Source organism: Mauremys reevesii, linkage group 17 (genome assembly GCF_016161935.1).
Source record: "Mauremys reevesii isolate NIE-2019 linkage group 17, ASM1616193v1, whole genome shotgun sequence".
Classification (NCBI taxonomy): Eukaryota; Metazoa; Chordata; order Testudines; family Geoemydidae; genus Mauremys; species Mauremys reevesii.
In genome coordinates this window covers 25,859,049-25,879,417 of record NC_052639.1, presented here as the reverse complement: position 1 = coordinate 25,879,417, position 20,369 = coordinate 25,859,049, and the positions used below count along the sequence as shown (strand labels likewise).

General features: G+C 51.0%; 1 protein-coding gene and 2 long non-coding RNA genes across 3 annotated transcripts in view; 2 read left to right on the top strand and 1 right to left on the bottom strand.

Moving 5' to 3' along the window:
- The window catches only part of LOC120385155, a 572,769-nt gene extending 563,309 nt beyond the window's left edge, over nucleotides 1-9,460 (top strand). The window contains exon 8 of the mRNA XM_039504279.1: nucleotides 9,429-9,460. Within this exon, the coding sequence (XP_039360213.1) occupies nucleotides 9,429-9,446 (18 nt within the window). The 3' untranslated portion in view covers nucleotides 9,447-9,460. The remainder of the gene's footprint in view (nucleotides 1-9,428) is intronic.
- LOC120385160 overlaps nucleotides 1-20,369 on the bottom strand; it is a 135,390-nt gene that overhangs the window by 18,075 nt on the left and 96,946 nt on the right. The window lies entirely within an intron of this gene.
- Nucleotides 11,227-18,565, top strand: LOC120385171. The gene is made up of 4 exons (XR_005589322.1): nucleotides 11,227-11,260; nucleotides 16,550-16,635; nucleotides 17,468-17,621; nucleotides 18,424-18,565. It is a non-coding gene; the product is annotated as an uncharacterized LOC120385171 (long non-coding RNA).

Sequence of the window (20,369 nt, the reverse complement as noted above, 5' to 3'; positions counted from 1 at the left end):
TGGTGGCAGGAGCTGGGGCAGAGCCGGGGGTTGAGCAGTGAGCACCCCACAGCGTATTGGAACGTCAGCATCTGTAGCTCCAGCCTGGGAGTCAGCGCCTATGCAAGGAGCTGCATAGTAACCTCTGAAGAGCCGCATGCGGCTCCGAACCCTGAGTTGGCCACCCCTGGGCTAGGAGAAAGAGGCACCAACCTGCCATGTGCGATCTAAGGAGCAGAAACAGAATCTGGGAATTACCTTCTGTAAAAACTCATCTTCGTTCGAACACCTGTGAAATAGCTGATTCAAGAAGTTGTTGAGAGATGGCTAGTCCGCGTCTATCAGCAGCTCCTTGGGTCACCAGCCGTTGTCAACCAAGCCAGTTGGCAGACTGAAGGCCGGGCAAGAATGCTGAAGCAGAACATTCTTTGCTGTTGGGATACATGACATCACAATAAATTTAACCATAAACACACCTGGACACCCACCCAGAGAGACACACACACAGAAGAGTTTGTAACATTAACAACAGTGAGAGAGACACCCAAAATCTCTAGGGATTTTGATTTGGAGGAGGATTATAGACTCCAATTGCATGGGTGCTCTGGGCGTGAAGCACCCACAAGGAAAAATTAGTGGGTGCTTAGCACCCACTGGCAGCCAAGCTCTGCCCTGCCTGCAGTGCGTCTCGCATGCAAGTGGCCCCAGTGAGCAACTCCTCCTGCTCCTCCCAGCACTTCCTGCCCACCACAAAACAGCTCTTTCATGGAATTCAGGATACTCCAGGAGGGTCAGGGCGGAGGGGAGATGGTATACTTGGGGAGGAGATGGAGGAGAGGCGAGGTGGGGTGGGATAGAAGTGGGGCGAGGGTGGAACAGGGTTAGGAAGAGAGGGGGCAGAGGAAAGGGTTGATTTGGGGGTGCAGCGGGGCAGACCAGGGAAAAGGTGGGGCGGTGCTTTGGGGAAGAGGTGGAGTGGGGGAGGGGCCTGGGGCAGAGCGTAGTTGAGCACCACTGGCCAGAGGGGAAGTTGGTGCCTACTGAGGGGATGGACAAAGGACTGATAGACTCATAGACGATGAGGTTGGAAGGGACCTCAGGAGGTCATCAGTCCAACCCCTGCTCATGGCAGGACCAACACCAACTAAATCATCCCAGCCAGGGCTTTGTCGAGCTGGGCCTTAAAAACCTCTAAGGATGGAGATTCCACCACCTCCCTAGGGAACCCATCCCAGTGCTTCACCGCTCTCCTAGTGAAATAGTGTTTCCTAATATCCAACCTAGACCTCCCCCACTGCAACTTGAGATCATAGCTCCTTGTTCTGTCATCTGCCACCACTGAGCACAGCCAAGCTCCATTCTCTTTGGAACCTCCCTTCAGGTAGTTGAAGGCTGCTATCAAATCACGCCTCACTCTTCTCTTCTGTAAACTAAATAAGCCCAGTTCCCTCAGCCTCTCCTCATACATCATCTGCCCCAGCCCCCTAATCATTTTCCTTGCCCTCTGCTGGACTGTCTCCAATTTTTCCACATCCTTTCTGTAGTGGGGGGGCCCAAAACGGGACACAATACTCCAGATTTGGCCTCATCAGTGTTGAATAGAGGGGAAAAAATCACCTCCCTCGAGCTGCTGGCAATGCTCCTACTAATGCAGCCCAATATGCCGTTAGCCTTCTTGGCAACAAGGGCACACTGAGAAGCTTGATATGAGTTAGCATCCACTGTAATCCTCACGTCACTTTCTGCAGAACTGCCGCTTAGCCAGTCGGTCTCCAGTCTTTACCAGTGCATGGGATTCTTCTGTCCTAAGTGCAGGACTCTGCACTTGTCCTTCTTGAACCTCATCAGATTTTTTTTTTGGCCCAATCCTGTAATTTGTGTAGGTCACTCTGGACCCTATCCCTACCCTCCAGCATATCTACCCCTCCCCCCAGCTTAGGGTCATGTGCGAACTTGCTGAGGGTGCAATCCATCCCATCATCCAGATCATTTATGAAGATGTTGCATAAATCGGCCCCAGGACTGACCCAGCGGGGGGAGGGGGTGGAGAAGAGGAGGCACACGGTGAGCAGCAGGGACCCCAGAGACGGGGGTGCAGTGGAGGAGAGGGGGAACTCAGCCAGGCAGCAGTGGGCAGATGGGGTTGGGAGAAGTGGGGAAGCAGATACAGGAAGAGATGGAGCACAGGCTGGGCACTGGGGCCCAGGCATCCGGGGCCTGGTTGGCGGCAGCTGTGCCAGGGGAGGCTTCCCCCACTATTATACCCACCGCCTGTGCTTCCACTGAGGATCTCCAGAGTGTCAATGTTCCCCGGGCTCGCCTTCCTGACAGGCCTGAGCAGCAGAGCTTGTCACTAGACCACGCACAGCCTCCCGTGGGAAGCGTATGGACCCAAACAGGCTGGAGACAAGTTATCGCAGAAATCACTGGGGACTCGGGAGCATCTTCAGCTGAGCAGGGTGACACACCCCACAGGAGCTGAATTTCTGACTCGGGGCTGAGTAGTGCAGGGTGGATGCGCACTGGCTGTGAGGCTGTCTGCTGCGATCGATGCACCAGGGTCGATTTAGTGGGGGTCTAGTGAAGACCCACTAAATTGACAGCAGAGCGCTCTCCGGGCAACTCTGGGACTACACCGGGAACGACAGGAGTAAGGTAAGTCTCCCGTCGGCCCAGCACAGCGTAGACACAGCAGTAAGTCGACCTAAGCTACCTCGAATCCAGCTGTGTTAGTCATGTGGCTGGAGCAGCATCAGTTAGGACGACTTACTGCGGTAGGAAGGACACAGTGGGAGGGCAGTGTGGGGATCTCTCTGCCATGGTGCCCTGGGGCTGAGGGGTCTGTGAGAGGGCAGTGTCGGGCTTTTCTGCTAGGGGGGTGGGGGTGTGGGGGCGGGGCCGTGTGGGGATCTCTGTGCCATGGGGCCTGGGGCTTTGGGGTCTGTGGGAGGGGCAGTGTGGGGATCTCTGTGCCATGGGGCCATAGGGCTGAGGGGTCTATGGGAGGGGCAGTGTGGGGATCTCTCTGCCATGGGGCCCTGGGGCTGAGGGATCTGTGGGAGGGCCAGTGTGGGGATCTCTCTGCGATGGGGCTATGTGGCTGAGTGGTCTGAGACAAGGGCAGTGTCGGGCTTGTCTGCTATGGGGCTTGGGGTGTGTGGGAGGGGCAGTGTGGGGATCTCTCTGCCATGGGGAATAGGGCTGAGGGGTCTTTGGGAGGGGCAGTGTGGGGATCTCTCTGCCATGGGGCCCTGGGGCTGAGAGGTCTGTGAGAGGGACAGTGTGGGGAATTAGAGGATTGGACCAAAAGAAATATGATGAGGTTCAGCAAGGACAAGTGCAGAATCCTGTACTTAGAACGGAAGAATCCCCTGCACTGCTACAGACTAGGGACCGAATGGCTGGGCAGCAGTTCTTCAGAAAAGTACCTAGGGGTTACGGTGGACGAAAAGCTGAATATGATTCAACAGTGTGCCCTTGTTGCCAAGAAGACTAATGGCATTTTGGGTTGTATAAGTAGGGGCATTTCCAGCAGATCAAGGGATGTGATCATCCCCCTCTATTCAGCACTGGTGAGGCCTCATTTGGAGTACTGTGTCCAGTTTTGGGCCCCACACTACAAGAAGGATGTGGATAAATTGGAGAGAGTCCAGCGGAGGGCAACAAAAATGATTAGGGGGCTGGAGCACATGACTTATGAGGAGAGGCTGAGGTAACTGGGATTGTTTAGTCTTCAGAAGAGAAGAATGAGGGGGGATTTGATAGCTGCTTTCAACTACATGTACGGGGGTTCCAAAGAGGATGGATCTAGACTGTTCTCAGTGGTAGAAGATTACAGAACAAGGAGTAATGGTCTCAAGTTGCAGAAGGGAAGGCTTAGTTTGGACATTAGGAAAAACTTTTTCACTAGTAGAGTGGTGAAGAACTGGAATGGGTTACCTAGGGAGGTGGTGGAATCTCCTTCCTTAGAGGTTTTTAAGGTCAGGCTTGACAAAGCCCTGGTTGGGATGATTTAGTTGGGTTTGGTCCTGCTTTGAGCAGGGGGTTGGACTAGATACCTCCTGAGGTCCCTTCCAACCCTGAGATTCTATGATTCTATGATCTCTCTGCCATGGGGCCCTGGGGCTGAGAGGTCTGTGAGAGGGACAGTGTCCGGACTTGTCTGCTATGGGGCCTGGGGTCTGTGGGAGGGGCAGTGTGGGGATCTCTCTGCCTTTGGATGCTAACATGGGAGGGGAAAACATTAAATCTTCTCTCCCCATCCCTTTACACCCCTGTCCTTCCTCTTCCCCCCTTCCCAGCAAGAGTCACCCTCTGCCCTTGTCTCTCTGATGCAGAGACCCCCCACCGACCAGTCAGAGAAGGACCTTGCCCCTGAGGAGAAGGCTGAGGAGAATGAAGACCCAGCCGCAGAAGGAGAGGAAGAGGAGGAAGAGCTAGAGACAGAGGAGGAGGAGAAGCAGGAAGAGCAAGTCCTGATCACAGAAAAAGAGGAGGAGGTGGAGGACCTAGCCATAAAAGAGGAGGAGGACTTGACCACAGAGGAAAAGGACGAGGCGGACATATCCGTAGAGGAGGAAAAGGAGGAGGATGAGAACTTGTCTGCAGAAGAGGAAGAAGAGGAGGAGGAGGAGGAGGAGAACGTGTCTGCAGAAGAGGAGGAGGTCAAGCACCTCTCCACAGAAGAGGAAGAGGACTTGACCACAGAGACGGAGGAGGAAGAAGAAGGTAAAAGAAGAGGAAGAAGAAGGTAAAGGAAGGACGTGGCCCTGGTGGAGGAACACCTGATCATGGAGCAAAAGGAAGAAGAGAAGGACCTGGCCATGGAGCAGCAAGAGGAGCACCTGCCTGTGGAGGAAGAGGAGGAGGACCTGGCCACAGTAGTGGAGCACCTGGCCATGGAGCAGGTGGAGAGGAGGAGGACCTGGCTACAGAGGAGGGAAAGGAGGACCTGAATTAGCAGGAGGAGAAGGAAGAGGACCTGGCAATGGAGGAGGACGAGGATGTGGCCATTCAGAAGAAGAAGAGAGAGAAGGAAGAAGAGGTACTGGCTATGGAGGAAAGGAAGTGGAGGAGGATTAGGACTTGGCGGAGAATGAGCAGGAGGAAGAGGACCTGGTCACAGAGGAGAAGGAGGAGGATGTGGCCATGCAGGGGGAAGAAGAGGCGGAAGAGGAGGTAGAGGACCTGGCTATAGACTAGGAGGACCCAGGAACAGAGGAGGACGAGGATGTGCCAATGCAGGGGGATGAAGAAGAGAAGGAGATGGACCTAGCCCTGGAGGAGGAGGAGCAAGAGGACCTGGCCAGAGAGGAGGACGAGAAGGAGGAAAAGGAGGAGGAGAACCTGTCCAGGGAGGACCTGACCATAGAGGAGGAAGTGGAGGAGGGGGAGGACCGGGCCATGGGAATGGAGCATGTCGTCATGGAGAAGAAAGCGGAAGAGGATGACTTGGATGAGGAAGAGGATGAGGAGGGCAAAGCCAAGTCCTCCTCCACCTCCATGGCCAGGTCCCCCTTGCCCAGATGCATAAATAGGGAAGTAATGAGTAGGAGCAAGGAGGGGATCTTACCTCTCTCTATAGCATTGGTGAGAGAGATAATGGAATGGTGACGTCCAGTTCTGGTGTCTGTGTTTTTAAAGGATGGTGTTAAATTGGAGAGGGTGCAGAAAGAGTCACACAAATGATCTGAGAGCTGGAGAAAATGACCTACAGTGAGAGACTCAAATTGTAGGTGGGTGAAATTTAATGGCCTGGAACATTCAGGAGATCAGATGAGATGATCCAATGGTACCTTCTGGCCTTAAGCTCTATGAAACTCTATGAACCATCGTCTCCCCCCCCCCCGCTCCGATGTGCTTCACCGCACAGAAGGGTGGCTGGACAGCCTGGAATGACCCTGCTCCACAGCGGCCCTGGCGGAGAAGACAGCAGTGAGTGAGAGACGGCTGTGGGGACCTGGCGGGAGGGCAGGAGACCTTGGACAGGAGGGCTCCCTTGGCAGGGAAGCAGATCGGTGGCACTGGAGAGGACAGCAAGAGCAGGGATTCCTGGGGCTGAGGACTGGGCAGCAGCCAAGGGAAATTCTGGGCGTGGCGCTGGGGGTAGGTGGGAATCGTGGGATTGGGGGTAAGGCGAGGCTGGCGGTAGAAAGGTAGGGGCAGCTGTGAGAGGCTGGGCCAAGTGGGAAGGAAGGAAGGAATCAGGAGGACAGGGCCCAGCTGTGTTGCCAGAGGATCCTGCTGGCTGTGTCTGGGCAGCCTCTCTGGGAAGTGCCCAGGGGTCAGTAGGGCCTGAATCTGACATTCTCCTTTGGGTCTTACAGGAACTAACTGAGAGCTGCCCCAGGACTCTGGGCCCAGCTCTGTCCTCTCAGCTCCATGGACCGCACGTGAAACCTCCCGTACCAGAAGCTCCTGCCTGGCTCCCCCAGCTCCGGTGCTGCTCAGTCCAGAGACGCTGCCTCTTCCATGGCCAGGTTCTCCTCCACCTACTGAACAGCCTGCGGTGATGGGTAAGGGAACCCATGGCCACACGGAGACACCATGGGCACGGATGGGGATTGAATCTGGGCCCTTCACCATCACGGGCACAAGCCTGCCAGGCTCCCATTCAGGTAGCCATGGAAGGCTCTGCCTGCAGACACCCCCTCTCCATTCCCACTGCCAGACTCTTGCCTGCGGTGACAACGAAGGAGCAGGAGAACTCCTGGGGGAGAACCCCCGGGCTGCACAGTCGGGTGTCAATATTGAAAGGTGCCTTTTGGCCTCTAAGTGCCTCTTTTACTCAGCTGTTTAGCCATGGGGCATTTTTATCCTTGCACAGGTTTGTTTTTTGTTTGCGGTGTACATTTAGTGTGAGCCTCTAGTACAGTGTTTTTAAACAATCTCCGTGCGCTTGGCTGGCATTTCACCCTGGCATGTTGCTTTTAATTTCCATTTAACGAGCCTGCTCACGTCTGGGCAGTTCCTTTCTGAGGTTAAATGCTCCTGTGGTGGGTTTCTTGGGCATTTCCCCCTCCAGGGCTGTGCCATGTGATTCCATCAGGGCTGTGATTGCAGAAAGTAACTACTGCAGCGTGGGGGTTGCACGGTGAGAGCTCACACCGTGCACTCTCCTAAGCAGAGAACGTCTCAAGGACCGGCACTGCAGTGCCGCTCCTTGCCAACACCGCCCAGATCTGCTGCATGTGCCCTGTCAGCCAGCAGGGGTTGGTCTCTATTGTCACAAACGGGGATAAAGGACTCTCCTTATCCATGTGAGGGCATTCAGCCAGTATTCACGGGCGCTGGATGTCATCCGGCCCCTTGGCAGCTCTGAGCTCAGAAGGACAGTGGGTGAGTGTTTGGGAAAGAATTTCTACTGATTTCCCGTTGGGCTCCATCCAAAGCCAATAACTAGGGCTGTCAATTAATGGCCTTTTGATCGCACTGTTAAACAATAATAGAATACCAGGTTACATGTATTATCAATACTTTTGAATTTTTTTATACTTTCAAATATATTGATTTCAATTACAACACAGAATACAAAAACAACGAGGAGTCCTTGTGTCACCTTAGAGACTAACAAATTTATATGGGCATAAGCTTTCGTGCATGCTTTCATCAGATGCATGGAGTGTAACAGACAGTAGGGAGGTATAAATACACAGCGTATGAAAAGATGGGAGTTGCCTTACCAAGTGCGGGGGGTCAGTGCTAACCAGCCAATTCAATTAAGGTGGAAGTGGGCTAATCTCAACAAGGGTGGAAGCATCCACCAGAAGAAGTGGAAAGCATTTTTGTAGTGCTAATGAAGCCAGTGTAAACAAGGTGGCCCATTTAAAACAGTTGACAAGAAAGTGTGAGTATCAGCAGGGGGACATTAGATTTTTAGCACACGGAAGCTTATTCCGAAATAAATGTGTTAGTTTCTAAGGTGCCACAAGGACTCCTTGTCTTTGCTGATACAAAACGTTTTTGCTACCACTCTGAAACCAGATCTTAAGTGGTTTCTCTGCTGGTACCCTGGCTCAGTTGCCTTCAGCTCTAGGTGGCCCTTTAGTGAGCAGGTGCAGTTGGGGTGTGTCTTGGAAGTATCCAGGTTTCTGTCTCTGTAAATTTTGCCTAGAAATCTTCCCAGCACGGGATCATGAGATGTCCACCACTTTTGACTGGGCCAGAAATACTGGGCCTATGAGAACGGATCTACTCTGGATGGTTTCAGCCTGTCCAGTCATGGCTGGAAAGCCAAAGCACAGAGTCTGCAGCATTAAGAGAAAGAACGGGGAATAACATCATCCAAACTCTTCTGATCTTTCCACAGGGCTCCATCCTGCTTCCAGGAGTGGGTGAAGGTTCAGGAGCCTTCATATGTCTCCTCCGCTCTGAGGAGCCAATCTTATTTTGTAATACACTGGAGAGGAATTGAGACATGACAAAGGACAATAGCGAGTGGCAATGGGGGCAGATGGCAGACTGGGATAGTTGAGTGAAATTCTTCCCCCCCTCCAGGCAATGAGGACCATTTACGAGGTCCTTTTCCTATGGGGATACCGAGAAGCCATCCTGGAAATGTATCCCTAGATGCTCATCCTCTGCATCAGGCAAGTGCAGTATGTGATGGATCTGCACTTGCCAAGGACCCCTGAGCAAATCTGTGGGCCTCTGTCCCAGAACGTGGACAGAGCCACACCAGCAGCACATGGGACCAGGCACCGCAGGATGTCAGTGTCACAGGTAAACAGGAGGAAGAGGGACCAGTTCAACTGGTTCTGTGGGCACAGTTAGGGGCCTCCATCTACATGGGAAAAAGAGAGCGCCAGAAGACACCTCAGGTGGTGTAAACTGACACAGCTTTGCTCGCTTATGCCAACTAAGGATCTGGCCCCACATGCCTGCTTGAGTCCTGTTACCTGTCACAGTAAAGAATCAAGTATTCAACCGCATTGAGTGATGACATCAACCATCTTCAGAAGCTACAGTGTCACTAACTGGTTACAAACTCAATGGAACTGCAGTGTCGACAGGGCCCATTGGGCAGGGAAGCACCATGATATCACACTAGATCTATCCTTGGGAGGCTAGCTCCTGCTGTCCATACTGTGTGTGCCAGGGCATGTGCAGATTTGCCATGCTTGGGGCTGATCTCTTTACCTGACACTGGTATTTTTTGTCTTTAGCACATCGGTGGAGGCTGTGAAGACTCTTTTTTCCATGCCTGGAGACTGGAAGGAATTTGCTGGCATCCAGTTACAGCAGAGTTGAGACATGATAGCCTCCGCAATTACTACTCGCAGGGTGTTGGCGTGATTGCAAGGTAGGAGCCCAAAGGTTCCTCTTCATTGGGAATGGGATTTCCATGTGAAATATTCCTCTGTTCCAGGCTGCCATCTCAGCCCAGCAACTAGAGAGGAACTCTCTCTCCCCTTTGATAACCACAAGGGACTTTCTGCTCTATGTTCCAGAGCCATGATCGAGTTTGAGAACCCTCAGCTCCTGCAGCTTTCAGAGAGGCCGTCAGCATTGTCCAGAGTGAGAAGGAGGAGGAGCAGAGAAATATCGCCATGACTTTCTGCACTGAGGTGAGATTCATTAGTTGACAGGCACAAGTGGGCTTTCTGGAGAGCAGCTCAGGCCAGTAAGCTCTGGGCACATTGTCAGCAGCTCAGCAGCCTTCCAGCCAGCTAGCTCCTCTCCGCACATGGATGGTGGTGGGGCATGGCACAGAGAGGGAGGAGAGACAGGGTGAGATCGCTCCTGGCTGGATGTGCCTAGGTGGGATCATGTGACAAGAGGAGATGTTTCTCCGGTGCCCCAAGGCCATGCTTCTCTCCTCACCTTTTCCTGGGGTTCTGCTTTTCTTCTGCCCCAGGGGTCGCTCCATGGCACTCAGTGGGGCCTGGAGATTCCCCTTTCCCTGGGGGTTTATTTGTGACTTGTGTATTAGTCTAAGTTCTGAACCAACTGAAAGAGCAGCACCTGGCTCCCTACACACCAGAGACTTTGTATGGGAGTAAGTGGCCATTTGGTAAAGATGAGTGTCAGGAACAGACTCCACAGTAAGATCTCTGCTCCTCATCCAGATCTTGATTTGGCTCTTTTCAGTTTCTTCAGAGTGCTTCTATTGCCACGACAGTGACAAAATCAGACCTCCGGGCGCAGTTCATGGAGTAGATCAAAGACACAAATCCCATCATACGCAGGCTCAGTCTACGGGGCCTTGGCAGTGTGTGCTTCAGCCAGAAAAAGTGAGAGGCATGGATTGTCCGGGGGACCAAGGAAGCCGATGTCTATCGAATAGCTCAGAAATGAGAGTGAGATCCCCACACAAGCCTTGCTGTGGAGTTAGAAACTCTGTGACTCCTTCACTCCCTCTGCAGCTGGCCCTGACCCAAGCCTGTTTTCCCACCTGGAGCTGACCCCTGTAGCCAGGTCCCATCTGCTTCGGTTGGGTGGCAGGACTCTATTCCAGGTTCTCTGCTGGTTCATTTCTGCAGGAGTTACAATCTCTTCACATTTTTTAAATTTTTCTCCTGCCTCTGTGTCCTGCCTGTGCGGACTCTGCTCCGTTGCCTGTGCGGTCGGCACATCGGCTGTGTACCCGCTGCTGCTGTCTGCGGCCCCGCTGCACTGCAGGCGCTGTGGAGTTAGAAACGCTGTGACTCCTTCGCTCCCTCTGCAGCTGGCCCTGACCCAAGCCTGAGAGGGTCCGGTTGTTTTCCACCTGGAGCTGACCCCTGTAGCCAGGTCCCATCTGCTTCGGTTGGGTGGCAGGACTCTATTCCAGGTTCTCTGCTGGTTCATTTCTGCAGGAGTTACAATCTCTTCACATTTTTAAATTTTTCTCCACAACTGTCAGACCTGCAAACTTTTGTTTTTGAAAATGAAAGCTGAGGTTCTGGAGAACACAATAGTAACTCCAGAGAGGTGCTACTGTGGTGCATGGGCTCATACTGGCTGTTGCCATGCCCTGGCTCTATGCTTTGGCTTCCCTGGACTAGTCGCTGTGGGAGAACATGTCATTTGTATATTGTGCATTTCTTCCTTCTTTCTTCCTAGATGCAGAACAAGAGCCTGTCATAAACAGATAGTTAAGGGTTAAGGTCCCTTTTACCTGTAAAGGGTTAACATGCAGTACCTGATGACCACCTGACCAGAGGACCAATCAGAGACAAGATTTTTTTCAAATCTCTGTGGAGGGAAGCCTTTGTCTGTGTTCTTTGTTAGAGCTCTCTTTGGATCTAAGAGAGGTCAGTCATGTCTCAAGTTCTCCTGGAGTAGTTTCTACTATTTAATAGTGAGTATTAATTAGAAAGGCGAATTAGTCTTATAATTTGATTTCTACATTTGCAATTGTGTGTTTGCTAAAGGAAATTCTTTATTCCTGTTTGCTGATATTGCTTTTACTGAGAAAGGTGGGAGGAATTCTCTCCAGAGATTGATAAGTTTAGAACCTGTATTGTTCTATCTTGGATTACAGAGACAAGTTACTTTCTTTTTATTTTTTAATAAAGTCTTTTCTTTTTAAAACTTGGTTAATTCCTCCTCTTGTGGAGATTCAAGGGAAGGGGAGGGGGGAAGAGTGAGTTCCTCCTAAGGGTGATTCACAAAGTTGAATCGGTGTGTCTCTCTCCAGAGTGGCTAGGAGAGTGGGTGGGGGGATGTGGGCTGCTTCCCTGTGTGTAGATTCAAGGAGTTTGGATCAAGGTATCTCTCTCTCCGGAGCAGGCTGGAGAGGGGGAAGGGGGGAGGGGAACTGGCTGTTTCTCTCTCTCTGGTGAGATTCAAGGGGTTTGAATCTGGGTTCCCCAGGGGAAGCTTGGGGGACAGGCAGTGTGTCAGACACTTTAACCTGACTGGTGGCAGCGAGAAGGAGACCTACCCTAGGATTTTAGGGTGGGGGGATACATGCAGGTCCCCACATTGGATCCCAACAGCTCCAAGTGGGGGTGAGACCTATGACAGAGCCACATCCCCAAATTCCTGTTCCACGCCTTAGAGTACCTGGAAAGCTCACAGACAACAATCAGACATTCTGCAGCCCTGTTCATTGGTAATCAGAGCAACTTCACTTGAGCTTTTGACTTGTTTCCTTCAAAGCCCTTTTCTAGACTGCTGCTCTGTTCCCTCCGACAGCACCAGAATCTTAACACTGTGTGTGCGTGTGTGAAGGGAGCAACTTAGCTGTATGACTGCACCAATGTCCCCTGCCCACAACTACATTTTGGCTGCACCTAGGAAGCCAGCATGATGTAATTCAATCTTCTTTGGAAATCAGCCTCTCAGTATCTTCTGGGCCCCTGATGTTTTATCTAATGTGCTTTGTGAACAGATGTAAGGAATGTATTTAATTTCCCAAGGGCTGTCTTGGGGCAATGGCTGCATCTTTAGCAGTTTTCAGCGAAGGATTTGAAAAGTAATGAGATCCATGGTATGTCTAGGGCGTGTCTGCACTACGAAATTCAGTGGATTTTATAGAAGTTGAGCTTTAGCAACCAATTTTATACAGTCAATCATGCTTGTCCCCACTAAAGCGCATTAGGTTGGTGCAGTGCGTCCTCAGTACCCTGGCTAGTATTGACTCATGGAGTGGTGCACAGAGGTTGCTATCCCACAGTCCCGCTGCCCATTGGAATTCTGCGTTAAGCTCCCAATGCCTGATGAGGCAAAAACATCGTTGTGTGTGGTTTTGGGTACATGCTGTCAGTCTCCCCTCCCTCCCTCTTTGAAAGCAACAGCAAACAATCATTTCGCACCTTTTTTCCTGGGTTATCTGTGCAGATGCCATGGCAGATACCATGGAGCCCGCTCCACTGCACACGGCTTTGTGAGCATTGTAACCACCTCGCGCATTATCCTGCAGTATGTGCAGAGCCTAGCTAGGAGCCACCAGCATAAGGAAGATTGTGAGGAGGACATGGACACAGATGTTCCTGAAAGCACAGGATGTGGCGATTGGGATATCATGGCGGCATTGGGGCATATTGATACAGTGGAACACCGATTCTAGGTCTTGCAAACAAGCACAGACTGCTTGGACTGCATAGTGTTGCAGGTATGGGATGATTCCCATTGGCTGCGAAACTTTCGCATGTGTAAGGCCACTTTCATGGAACTTTGTGAGTTGCTTTTCCACCCTGAAGTGCAGGAATACCAAGATGAGACCTGCTCTGACAGTTGAGAAGCAGTGGCGATATCCCTGTGGAAGCTTGCAACACCTGTCTGCTACCGGTCAGTCGGGAATCAATTTGCTCTGTTCCCTCCGACAGCACCAGAATCTTAAAAGTGTGTGTGTGTGTGTGTGTGTGTGTGTGTGTGTGTAAAACTACCGTGGGGGCTGCTGTGATCCAAGTAGCCAAGGCAATCAATAACCTTCTGTTAACAAGGGAAGTGACTCTTGGAAATGTGCAGGTCATAGTAGATGGCTTTGCTTCAGTGGGGTTCCCTAACTGTGATGGGGCGACAGAGGAACACGTATCCCTATCTTGGCACCAGGCCACCTTGCCAAGAGTACATAAACCACAAGGGGTACTTCTCTATGGTGTTGCAAGCACTAGTGGGTCACAAGGGCCATTTCACCGATATCAACGTGGGACGGTCGGGAAGGTGCATGATGCTCACATCTTTTGGAACTCCGTGCTGTTAGAAAACTGCAAGAAGGGACTTTCTTCCCAGATCAGAAAATTACCATTGGGGATGTTGAAATGCCAATAGTTATCCTTGGGGACCCAGCCTACCGCTTGCTCCCATGGCTCATGAAGCCGTACATAGGCAGCCTGGACAGTAGTAAGGAGCAGTTCAACTGTAGCCTGAGCAAGTACAGAATGGTGGTAGAATGTGCCTTTGGACGTTTAAAGGGGCACTGACGTTGTTTGCTGGGTAGGTTAGACCTCAGCGAAAGCAATATTCCTGTTATTGCTGCTTGCTGTGTGCTCCATAATATCTGTGAGAGTAAGGGGGAGATGTTTATGGCAGGGTGGGAGGTTAAGGCAAATCTCCTGGCGGCCAATTTTGAACAGCCAGACACCAGGGCAATTAGAAAAGCACACCAAGGCATGCTATGCATCAGAGAGGCTTTGAAAACCAGTTTCATGACTGACCAGGCTACGGTGTGACAGTTGTGTGTGTTTGTCCTTGATGTGAAGCTGCCTCCTTTGGTGAATGTGCTTCCCTGTAAGCCAATCCCCCTCCCCCTCTTCGACCACAGCTGGCACAGGAAATAAAGTCTCTATTGTTCTGAATCCATTCATTCTTTATTCATTTAAAAAAAAAAAAGATCTCTGACAACGCTGACTAGTAAAGGTAGCCTAGTCGGGTGGGATAGGAGGGTAGGACAAGGTCACAGTGCTTATTGTAGCCACAGTATAAATCAAGGCTGTTTGAATGACAGCCTTCTGTTGCTGGGCCATCCCCTGGAGTTGAGCAGCTTGGTGCCCGGAGCCTCCCCACCCCTGTGTTCTTGGGCATCTGGGTGAGGAGGATCTGGAACTTGGCAAGGAGGGCAATGGATGCAGCAGGGTTCTGAAGTCTAGTTGCCTGTCCTGCAGCTCCACCAGACGCCTCATCATGTCCGTTTGCTCCCGCATTAGCCTCAGCATCTCCTCCTGCGTGTTCCGATAACGCTCACTGTATGCTTTCCTGGCCTTTGCCACTGAATGCCTCCATGCATTCAGCTGTGTCCTATCAGTGCGGGAGAACTGTGTGAGCTCTGAAAATGTCATCACTAGTGCGTTTTTTTCCGCCTTCTAATCTGCGATAACCTCAGGGATGAAGTTGATACAGGGAGCATAGAAACATTTGGAGCTGCAGGGTGGGGAAAGGGAGAGTAGAATTTAAGAAGATACATTTCTGAGAACAAAAGAGAGACTCTTTCACAGTGAATCAAGCAATTCACAGCAGACAGCATATGTGTTTTAGGTACAAGGTCGCACTTTGTCTTTTATATTGAGTGCCTGCCGGTATGGTGACACATCACACACAGCTGGGCAACAGAATTCAGTTTCCAGGCAGCCATGGTAAGCCAAAGGGTACGCAGGGTTGGCTTCTTCCACGTTCATGACATGTGGGAATGGTTTCAAACTGCAGTACCCTCCTTTCCCATAGCAACCAATGCCGGTTGGGTTTGCTGTTTAAAAGGAGGGGCTGTGGTTTTGGGGTAAATGTGCAGCACACCCCTCCCCCCGATCCCCTGCATGAATATTCTCCAGGATGATCCCTTTTAGCCAAGTGCAAACAGCCCAGCATGACTGGGGTCTAATGTGCTGGGGATCACCAAACAGAGGATTACTGTTCCCTTACCAAAATTCCCCTATTTCAACCAGGTGACCATGAATGATATCACTCTCCTGAGGCTGACACAGAAAGATAAAGACTGAATGTTGCATGAATGTGACCAAAACCCAGGACCATTCGCTGCCATGCTTTGTGCTGCAATGATTCCAGACTACTTGCTACTGGCTTGATGTGGTAAAGTGACCTACCGTGGAGGACGAAATAAGGCAGTCCTCCCCAGAAACCTTCATAAAGGCTTTCAGAGTACCTCCAGGAGAGCTTCGTGGAGATATTCCTGGAGGATTTCGCTCCATCCCCAGACATGTTAAAAGACTTTTCCAATAGCTTTACTGGCTGTGAATGCATCCCAATTGTTCAGGGCAAATCAAACATTAAACACAGTTGCTTTTAATCACTGTAGTGTAGTTAGGTGGTGCCTTCTCCGCCTTCAGGGTCCGGGAACAATTCGCCCTGGGAGGTATTGGCTCCAGGGTGAGGAAAAGGTTCTGGCTGCTGCGGAGAATGGATTCTCCACTTGCCTGCTGGGCATTCTCCTCCTCCTCCTCTTCCTCATCCACAAAATCCTCTTCCGTGTCGCACGAGGCTGCCACCTTGCAGGTGTCCACAAACAGTGGTGGGTAGAGTAAGGACCCCCAGAATGGCATGCAGCTGATCATAGAAGCGGCATGTCTGTGGCTCTGACCCAGGTGACCATTTGCCTCCTTTGTCTTTTTGTAGGCTTGCCTGAGCTCCTAAATTTTCATATGGAACTGCTGTGTCCCCCTGGTGTGGACTCTTTCCACCATGCCCTGTGTGATTTTGGCATATATATCAACATTTCTTCTGCTTGATCAGAGTTCTGCCTGCACAGATTCTTCTCCCCATACAACAATCAGATCCAGTGTCTCCCGTTTGCTTCACACTGGAGCTCGTTTGTGATTCTGGGACTGCATGGTCACCTGTTCTGCTGAGCTCGCCATGCTGACCAAACAGGAAATGAAATTCAAAAGTTTTGGTGCTTTTCCTGTGTACCTGTCTAGTGCATCAGGTTGAAAGTGCTCTCCAGAACAGTCACACTGGAGCACTCTGGGATAGCTCCTGGAGGCCAATACCATCAAATTGCACAGTACTGAATCTACAGTACTGCAGATTCAACCCAGGAAGCTTGATTTTTGCGCTACTTCCCTCATCAGGGAGGAGTACAGTGGTTGATTTTAAGAGTCCTTTAGGTGGTCAGAATGGGGTTGGTTGTGTAGACACATTACTTATAAAATCGACCTAACGTGGCTAAATTTGACCTAACCTTGTATTTTAGAGCAGGCCTAGGAAAGACTATCCACCATTACTGCGATTTGTTGTCTGAAACAGTGAATGAAGATGGCATCTCCCGCCTGTATGAAGGTAAGGAAATACCTCTGTGTGTTAGTGCCTCTGTGGGAAGTACAGAGGTGCAGCACAGAACCTGAAAACAGTTTGAATGTGTCCCTCTCTGTCTAAGGACAGAGTTTAAGGAAGAAGGATGGTCACGCGAGCTTTCATCGAGGTGCCACAATATGTGTGCAGGAGCAGGGAATTCCATCTCTAGCTCCTAGAATAGAGCTGTGTGGGAGACTGTTGTCATAAAGGTCAGGAATGTCTCTAAAGGAAGGCCTGACAGAATTGAAAAGGGCTTCTGTTATTATTAAGGGTGGTGGTGGTGATGATGATGATGACGATTACCCTCTGTAGGGAAAGATTCATCACCTGCCCTCCTGTAATGGCGTCTTTGCAGGCCAAGGAACTTCACTCCGAGATTGGTTATCAGCTCATAGGAAAACCCATGAGTGCACATGGGAAACACTTTTCCCTGTGAACTCTTAAGGAATGAAGGCACAGGGCCACAAAGGATTTCAATAGACATTAGGAGCCTAAATCCCTTTGTGGATCTCAGCCTAAATGTCTGATGGTTTAACACCTCTGCTGCTGTCAATTTCCTATTCCACCAAAAGAACAAGTGCCCCAACTGTCTGTGTGTATGGGTGTGCATGTGTATGCCGGCGGAGAGGAACTTATGCAAAAATGGAGGCTCCTCTCTCTCCAGGGCTATTTTGGGAGTAGCTGAGTTGTTGTTTCTGTGCCCCCAGACTCTTGGGTAGCTAATAGCATGTGGCAATGGCCATCTGAAGGGGAGGTTTCCTAGGCACCAGTTACATCAGCACCATGGGGCTTCCAACCCGTTTCCTCTTTGTTTCAGCTTTTCAAGAAGTGCCTTTGAAATCTGACAGGACCAGAAGGTACATCCTCAATAGACATTACAAATGGTTGCAGAAACTTGGAAATCTCGTGTCAGGTTCTGCATTCGACTAGGGAACCAGGACCAACACAGAAGACCTCTTCATCCTGCTATGGTATGTACAGCAGATGCTTATCAACACTTTGGAACCTGGGCTGAACAGTGAGATGTATATTGGCAGATGACACAAAATTATGTAGGTTACTCGGCCCTAGAAGACTTTGAAGAAGTTCAAAGGGATCTGTGATGGGTTGGGTCACAGAGATCCCCTTGGGACTGTCACCTGATGTGCTGAAATTATCTCTGAGCCCGTTTTCCCTGCCAGCCTGGGCCCCCCAGAACCCCATCTTGTGACCAGACATGCTAGCCTGCCCAACACAGACCCAGGGTCTGGTCCACACCCCCAAAGCTGTAGACTTCACTGAAAACAGCTCAGCAAGTTACCTGTCTTCAGCATCCCAGACACCCAGCTCCCAATGGGATCCAAACCTCAAATAAATCTGTTTTACTCTGTATAATGCTTATACAGGGTATATTTGTAAATTGTTCACCCTCCATAACACTGATAGAGAGAGATGAACAGCTGTTTGCCCCCTCCCCCCCCCACCCCAGGTATTAATCGCATACTCTGGGTTTATTAATAAACAAAAGTGATTTTATTTAGTATAAAAGTAGGATTTAAGTGGTTTCAAGTAATAACAGACAGAACAAAGTAACCCACCAAAGCAAAACAAACACAACCCCCTCACGTCTAAGCCTACTCGATTCAGAACCTGGTTACAGGTAAGGCTGAATAGAGGAATGATCACATCCCTCGATCTGCTGGCAATGCTCCTATTTAGACAGCCCAAAATGCCATTAGCCTTCTTGGCAACACTGTAGACTCATATCCAACTTCTCATCCACTGTAACCCTAGGTCCTTTTCTGCAGAACTGCTGCCTAGCCACTCAACAGGTGCACTTCTGAACTGTGGGTCTGCACTGACCAGGGACAACAACTATGAGGTGGGATGTTAAGGGTGGGGTATACTACAGGAACTTTGGAGTTGGACTCAAGAACCTGAAGCAAAAGACACTGCCCAGCGTACACTGGGAAGGGTGTTTTGCTTGTGCTATGTCTATGGATACCGCTTGACTGTTTTCTCAGATTACTGCTAGGTTACTTTTATTAAAGAAACTCTACCTCGGACTCTGTGCTTGCGAGAGGGGAAGAATTGCCTCTTAGAGGCATCCAGGCGTTACAGTGAAATTTCCCCAGGTTCCCGGGTGGGGGCTTGAGCCTGTTCTGGTTGCATTGTTGAAAAGGAACCCCCTAGGTGTTGAACCTGCCCTTCTCGCTGCCCACTTCAACTGGCAGAAGGGTTACAGACTGAACAGAACAGAACATGGGGGAGCAGCAACACCCGGCTGCTAACAGGGCAGTTGGCCAGACCTTGACTGACCAGGTTAAACTCCCAACTGCTCATTAAATACTGATATAAAATCCTCTGCAGACTGTGCCCCATTTCCCCCAAATTATCAAATAATGAACCCAACGCAGGTCTCTCAAGCACCAACTGTGAATCACCTGCCCCTCCCCTACTGCTCCCCCCCAGCTGAACAAGGGACCTTCTAACTCTATCCCTGTTCCTGCCCCCTCTTAACATGCCATTGCCCAGCACTCCCCACTGTCCATGTCAATGGCAAAATCTGAGGAGGTTTTATGTTAATATTTAATAATTAGATGGAGAAATGTAAAATCTAAGGCCCGGGCAGTTGTGTCCCTCCAAAACAGGGAGGAGTTGCTGTTGTTCTAATGACTGGGGGGTACCCAAAGGGATTTCACCGCAATCTGTCATCATTAGGAAGAAAATGGAGCAAAGTCTGAATATTTGATAACAGGAGAGAAGTGTGGCAAGATCTCTTGGGGAAGGAGCATCAATATTCAACAATCAGACAGTAAAAGGCAAAATCTGAGGGGAAATCAAATCAAAATTAATTAAATAACTGGAAAGTGCTGATTCCCCTGGCCCTGCCTTTGACACAGGCAGCAGGGAGCCATGGGGGACAGGGACACTGCATGAACAGGGGCAGGGAGGGGGATGGAGCCAGAAGGTCCCATGGCAGTTGGGGGGGCAGCAGTGGAGGAGGGTCAGCAGCTGGGACTGGGCAAACTGGGACCGGGCAGTCTCAGTGGGGACGTGGCTCGTCCCTTCCCCTCCAGTGACCCAGCCGTGCCCCGTCGCTGGCACAGAACAGCCCCACGTTCCCACCCTGCCGGGGTTTTGTCTGAGCACTGGGGGAAATGACCCCCCACCTCCCAGGGCCATTTGTCCTGAGCTTGTGGTGACAGAGGGGAGGGAATGTGAGGGGCCGGGGCAGGAGTCTGTGGCCACACTGGGTCCTGCCCAGGCGAACAGGGGCAGTGAAGCAGAGAGCAGCCCCTTGGGGTGGGGGTGGGCCCCTTAACCCCCCCCTTCTCAACCCCATATGGGGCAGTGAAACAGCTTGTCAGGGACTGGCCAGCTCTGCCTTAGCAGCCAGGGGGAGGCTCCTGGCTCTGATGTTCATTAACTATGGGGCGAGTCACATTCTTCAGCAACATGTCGGTTTTATTGGGTGTAACGGGAGAAACAATTTGAATCAGAGACGTGAGGAAAGTTGGTCACTGGGGTTGACCCCGTCCCCTGCAACACCCTGACATGGAGAATGACGCAGGGCAACAGCTTCCCTCCAAAAAGGAGAAGTTGCTGCACTTAAAACATGTGAGGAAAAATCCCAACCGGAGAGGAGTTTCTGTCAGTAACTGGTAAGGACGTGGGAAAGCGCAAACCCGGAGATTTGACCTGTGTTCAGTCATGAGTGAGATGTACAGGAAACAATC